Genomic DNA, 6,140 nt, shown 5'->3' on the forward strand with positions numbered 1-6,140 from the left:
GTGTTGGTGTGTTGGCTCTCGAGAGCATCAGCCTTAAGTCAAGAGGGCTTTGGGCACCACAGGATTAAACCGGTTACGGCGTCTAACACCCAGTTCTCTTCTCCCTTACAGCTGGTTGGTGTTCGCATTCCAGACCACCCTTTTGTTAGGGAGTTGGCACGGGCCTGCTCTGGACCCCTGGCTCTCACGAGTGCTAACGTCAGCTGTCAGGCGAGCACGCTGACCGTGGCGGTAAGGCTGGTTTTGCCACTCAGTGATGGTCCTGTGGGAGTCTCTCAGAGCCCCAGGCGCTCCCAAGGGGAAGCCAGCTTTAGCAGTAAATGACAGATTTCGCTGTTGCTATTAATCTTTAAAAATGATAATCTCTAGTTAAACCAGCCTGGGGATCCCTGGTGCGGAGGAGCTGCCTGGCTGTGATCCTTGCCTTAAGCAATGAGGAGGGCAGTGCTGAACAGTGATGGTTAAAGGCTTTCATGCAGCTTTTCTAGCGCATGCTAAATCTGAAGGATGGTCTCTGCTGAAGGAGGGTCTCTGCTGAAGGAGGGACGGCTGTGGGCTGCTGCTGTCGGTGCAGCTCCTCGCAGCCTCATGACTGACTGCGCCTCGGGTCGTGTCTGTACAAAGCTGGGGACCCTGGGTGTGGTGGGTGTGGACATGGAACCGGACAGACACCCAGTCCTCACCCCCAGGTGTCTTGGTAGACCTCTGGCTTTGTTTGTGCACTCCTTAATGAACAGTGGTGCAGCTAAGAAGTCTTCAGCCAGAGAATCTGCACTGGGATGTGTTCACCACAGAAAGAGAGGAAGGGGAGAGCCAGAGCGTCCCGTGGGGTCCGTTAAAACGCGATCGCAGATGGTCTCAGGGCTGTGACACACCTCTTTCCTTCAGGAATTCCAAGACCTGTGGCCCCAGTTGTCCCTAATCATCGATGGAGGCCCCATAGGGGACGAGCAGAGCCCCGAGTGCCGTTTGGGGTCCACCGTGGTTGACTTGTCTGTGCCAGGGAAGTTCACCATCATTCGTCCTGGCTGGTGAGTCTCTTTGCTGGGGGTAACGGTGCTTTTCCTTTACTTCAAATAAAGCGTTGGGTCAGGCTGGGTCGTGCTTTCCCCATAGCAGTTGAACCTTCCGATTAACGTTCAGCTTGATCACCAGTGAGCTCGGAGATCCTGAACGAGTGCTCCCAATTTCGAGCCCAGGAGAGCCCTTTCTGGAAGCTTCTGTGTGGAACACTCTGGTTCAGGAGTCCACGTTCTCCTTGATTCAGAGTGCAGCGCTGCCTGTCCCAGAAAAGGCAGTTTTTTTAACCCTTGAAAGCCTGGCTCCTGATGGTTCTGTTTGCCCCCGCAGTGCGCTGGCTCCCACGGTCGAGATCCTGCGGCAGAAGTACGGCTTGACAGCAGCACCGCTCGAGACGCCGGGCTGAGGAGGCTCTGCGGGGCTGGCAGAGCTGGGCACCATGTGTCCGTGCGTTTGGGAAACGGGCATTCGTGGCCTTGTTTAATGAGGTCAATGGGTTGTGTCAAGGTTGATAAACAAAGGATTCAAAAAAAAAAAAGATAAAAACTGGAGCAACAGTCGATAGGTGTCTGGATCACGTCCGCTGTAGTGGGAGAAACGCACCCACATCCGTGCGCCAACCTGTGCTGCTGTGCCGTTCGTGCCTACCCGTCTGCTTTGTTAGCGTGGTTTAGGGCTTTGAAACAGGGGACCTGGAACACTGGGCTGTGCTCAGGGTGGCAGGAGGACAGTGTCTGACCCACCACGTCTTTGTTGATTGTGTCTGTGCTGGAAGAAAAACAAAGATGGAAAAGGGTTTCTTTGAGCTTTCACGGTGTCACAGCTGCGTTTTCTGGTGTCCTCTGGCTGTTTTTCTGTTCCAAATGTCTAAACCTAAATGTCTGTTGAAATCAAACCTACCGCTGAGACGGGACTGTACGAGTTTTTGAGAATTACCGGTGTTCAGATGACCCCTGCCTGGACCAGAGCTGCTCAGAAAGGCCTGGCTTCCTCGTAATACACAGAATTAAATGAGCTGTTGGTGTGTGGTCTTTGGTTTTTCAGTCTGGACTTCCCTTCTCTTGATATTTTGAAAAGTGCTGAGCTGCAGTAGATGGGGAATGGTTGAAAGTTTCTGCTGGTATTTACTCCTTGTAGAAAAGTAAAGTTTATGGGGCTGCTGTTAATTTAAATATGGAAAGCAGCTTGCATGATTTTGTTAAAAATGCTCGTTTTTAGCCGTTGTTGTCCATCACTTTTGATGGACTTGGGTGCTTAGCGTGAACGAGCACGGAGTCGTCATACGCAAAACCTTGTTTCACATCCAGAGCTGCCACTTCTCATTTTATTGATACAGACAAGGATAAATTAATTTTCTGGCTAATTTAGAAGGGCCCAAGCATGGCTAAAGTCCCAAAAGGGAAAGGTGCTGTGAGCTGACCCTCTTTTGAAGCACTAAACGGGGTTTTCAGTTTCATTTTTATTGCAAATAGTTTTTTCTCCTTGGTTCTAAAGGGGGTGAAGCAACTTCAGATCTCGATTTCTGAAGCATGGAGCACTAGACAGTCGTTAAGAGCTCTTAGGACAGGTGACGGCATTTCCCCGGTGCCAGCGCACACGGTGGCAGTGAATAGTCGGCAGTGTTCCAGCTCTCGTCGTCTTCGGTTCCGTGGATGCAGTGGGCACAGTGACGAGCCCAGCGTGGCACTCCTTGGCGTAGGAGAGGCTGGTAAAGTGGAGGGTGTGTGACGGCAGAGCCTCGTTTCAGTGGGCAGCCTGGAGGAGTATTTACTCCTCTTCATGGTAAGAAACATTGGTGTTGCTAGCGGAGGGGGTGATCTGTGATCCCTGCAGGCAGCGGGCCAAGGGCGTACAGGGAAACGTGTGCTGGGGCCCAGCTAACCACGTCGAGCGTCACAGACCACACACAGAGAAAAACCAGATGTCTGACCCCTGTGAGCTCCAGAGGAGCTCTGAGAGGGTCACTGGTACAAAATCAGCAGAATCTGCTGCTTGCAGATCTGCTCCCTGTACCGCTGCCTCCTACGAGCCCATGGCTGGGCTTACACGGTCCCGGGGACACCCACAGATGGCTGCTCACATCCAGTGGCCCGTCAGGCTGGGGGTGCTGTGGCCGTGTCTTGAGTGCCCTTTCCTGCAGTTCTCTCTGCTGCAGATGTGTCAGTGGAATGTCCTTCGAGGGAGGGAGTCCTGAAGTCACATCAGCCACTGCTCTTTCTCTTTGCTGAAAAGTTCTGCCCACTGGCACGTCAGCTACGTGCTTGGCTGGTGAGATAAAGGCAGGTCAGTGTCTTCTTGGGTGCAACCTCCTGGATCTGGGTGCCTTCACGCCACTGAGGAAGGATGATGGAGACGATCTTTGGCCTCTGGCCTGAGAGTGAGGGCCACCTGCAGAGGCAGTGAGGTGGCTTTCTGATGCAGAGCTTTGAATCGCTCTTTTCAGCCCGTTGTCCCACAAGGAGCTGCCTCCAAGCTGCCTGGAGAGGTGGGCCTGCAAAGGGAGGATGCTGCAGGGAGGTGGGAAGAGCTTTCTGTCTGTATCTGGTGCCAAGGACAAGGAGTCTGGGCAGAAGTCTGCAGACCAGTGAATCTACTGTCACTATTCTCTGTGAGTTCAATGCCTCTAGAAGCTGCCTGTGACATTTAATTTACGAACTGGCAGATGAAGGAGTTGAAGGCAGGGCAGAACCCTCTAAATAAAACATGTTTGGAAGAAATGAGCAGGAGGCACGTGGTGTGCGAGTTGGGATCTCGAGGTCTAACAGCTGCATCTAACAGGTAAAAAGGTGGTGGCTCAGGATGGGCCTCCATCCTGACCATGTGATATGTCCCAGCAGCATCACAAGGGTCTGTTTTCACTGGAACCCCATCCCTATCCCGTCCCGTTTGCTTCCCCCATGCCTCTGTCCGAGCAGGTTTGTTCTCTGAGTGCTCCTTGGAGCTGAGCTGGACCCCCAGCCTCTTGCTTCCAGGGGGACCAAAGCACTGGAGCCGTGTCTCCCACCACCAGGACAGGGCTGCTCTCCGCCCATGCCTGGACCTTGCAAAGCCCACGCTAGGATGGTTTTCCCCAGTGCCTGACTGCCGTGCTATGCTATGAATCATTACTGCTGATGAGCAGCTGCCTCAGTCGCTGCTCACGGACCAGAGTACACACAGAGCTGACCCCAAACCGATGTCTTCACAGGAACTGTCTGTCTGTGGAGCTCCTGCTGTAAAAGCCCTGAGGCACCAGGCGGGGTGACTTACTGCCATCCGCAGAGTGGGTGCGAGAGGGGTCTCTGGGTGCTTCCCCTTCTCCCAGCCTGCTCTTACCTCATCTTTCCAAACTGGGTATCCTGCAGGACAGGGGCCAAGGGAGGCGAGAGGGATCTCTCCCCTTTTGCCTGCCTGCACAGGACCCTCTCCCCTCCACCGCTGTCCCTGCAGTGCTGATCGGTCTGCTCTGGGAGAGGGTTAGACTTGGTGGAGGGAGGGAGCGGGCACAGGGCGGGCCGTGGGCGCGGGTGCTCTGCTCTGCTCTCCACAGCCCCGGTTCACATGGACACAGCAGAGCCAAGAGCAGCCGCCCCGCACCTCTGGCATGGATGTAAAGGCTGTAATGTCCCACCATAGTGAGCGCTTTCCCTGCTGATTCTGCTGCATCCGTGCTCGCATAGTGAGCTTCCCCCTCTCCTTCCGCAGCTCATCAGCTATTCATTGATCTTCGCTAGGCTCCAGCACTCATTCATCACTCTCATGCCTGCCATCCACTTTCCAAATGTTTCCTATTTCCCCGGTGATGTATTTCCCTGTTCAGACAAGCTAATCTTGTGCCATCAGTAATGGGGGTGCACCGTGCTCCTGACCCCTGTGGTGGTACCGGCACGTAGCTCTGCTCTGCATGGATTGAGCCAGCCAAGCCGCTGGATACCGGGCGAGCAGCACAGCCATGGGGCGCTCCTGGGAGCTGCTGGGGCTTGGCTGCAGCAGGTCATCCCTCCCCTTGGGACCTTCAGAGCATGCAGATGGAGGTGATGCCCTCACAGCCAGGAACGGCTGTTGTCCCATAGCTGGGTGGGCAGTGGTGGTCTTGAAGAGAGTGAGGCAAAGCCCTGAGGCAGACCAGCGTTGCTTGAAAGGGGCTGGCTCTGTGGTCTGCCCTTGGGTGCCCAAAGCCTTGTCTCTGCCACAACCTGGCATGGCCTTTGCAAGTGGCTTTGGTGGGCAGAAAGCTGGGGAAACTTACTGTCAGCTCAGCTGGTGCCTCTACTTCTGGCTCATTCCACGCGGCTGGCATTCAGTGTCCTTGCAAGTGACAGCTTTATTTGTGCCACCAGCATCAGGAGGATGAGCCGTGCGTCAGGCCTTGGTGAAACGGCTGGTGCCCTTGTTCTCTTGCAGGAAATGCAGGCACTATCAATTACTTCTTTCCTCAGGCCACTGTGGCTGTCAGGGTGATGTACTTGGTGCCAGCTGAAGTGACCAGCCCTTGTGTCAGCATCTGGGCGCTGTCAGCACCTCTGGAACATGCCGGCATGGAGCACACCCAGGGTTTGTGCTTATTCAGGAGTTCTTGGTACTTTCCAAAACGGGGACCCTGCTGCCATGCTGAGTGACTTCGTGCAATGGCTTGGTGCCAGGAACTGTGGGTGCGGCGGGCAGGGGGACACAGCGTTGGACCGGCAGCAGTGGTGAGCGGCTGGGGCACCGCGAGCTGTCCCTGGAGACACGTGAAGATGCCTTCGTCGCCCGTTCGGCCGTGCTGGTGAGGCAAACAGCTCCTGCTGGAGTGGAGAGAGATGCCTGTTTGCATCCTGTGGGTGGATCTATAAACACTTTCATAAGCCGAATCAGAAGAGCAGCGCAGCGGATCAGGGTGACTCGTGTGTTTGCCACCCTTGTTGCAATCACATTGGCGTGAGCTCTCAGAGCAGGAAGGACGTGGTGCGCATTTTAATCAGCACTTGCCCTCCAAATAAAAATGCGTCTTTAGAACCTCATTAGCGGAGTCCGTCATATAACAATGATTCAAATAAGCAACAACAGAGCAGGCAGGCGTAGAGGTGAAGCTGTGGAGTGTCTGACCCTTCTCCCCATGGGGGAAAATGCTGCCGGGGGTTGTGCCTGGGAGCCTGGGC

At 54.7% G+C, this 6,140-nt stretch overlaps 1 protein-coding gene across 1 annotated transcript in view; it reads left to right on the forward strand.

The window, feature by feature from the left end:
- The window catches only part of YRDC (yrdC N(6)-threonylcarbamoyltransferase domain containing), a gene marked incomplete at its 5' end in the record, with an annotated part of 2,063 nt that extends 637 nt beyond the window's left edge, over positions 1 to 1,426 (forward strand). Inside the window, 3 exons of the mRNA XM_010135080.1 lie at positions 112 to 231; positions 889 to 1,031; positions 1,351 to 1,426. Coding sequence (XP_010133382.1) covers positions 112 to 231; positions 889 to 1,031; positions 1,351 to 1,426 — 339 coding nt within the window. The remainder of the gene's footprint in view (positions 1 to 111; positions 232 to 888; positions 1,032 to 1,350) is intronic.
- Positions 1,427 to 6,140: the final 4,714 nt, after the last annotated feature.

Source organism: Buceros rhinoceros, unplaced genomic scaffold (genome assembly GCF_000710305.1).
Source record: "Buceros rhinoceros silvestris isolate BGI_N320 unplaced genomic scaffold, ASM71030v1 scaffold24050, whole genome shotgun sequence".
NCBI lineage: Eukaryota > Metazoa > Chordata > Aves > Bucerotiformes > Bucerotidae > Buceros > Buceros rhinoceros.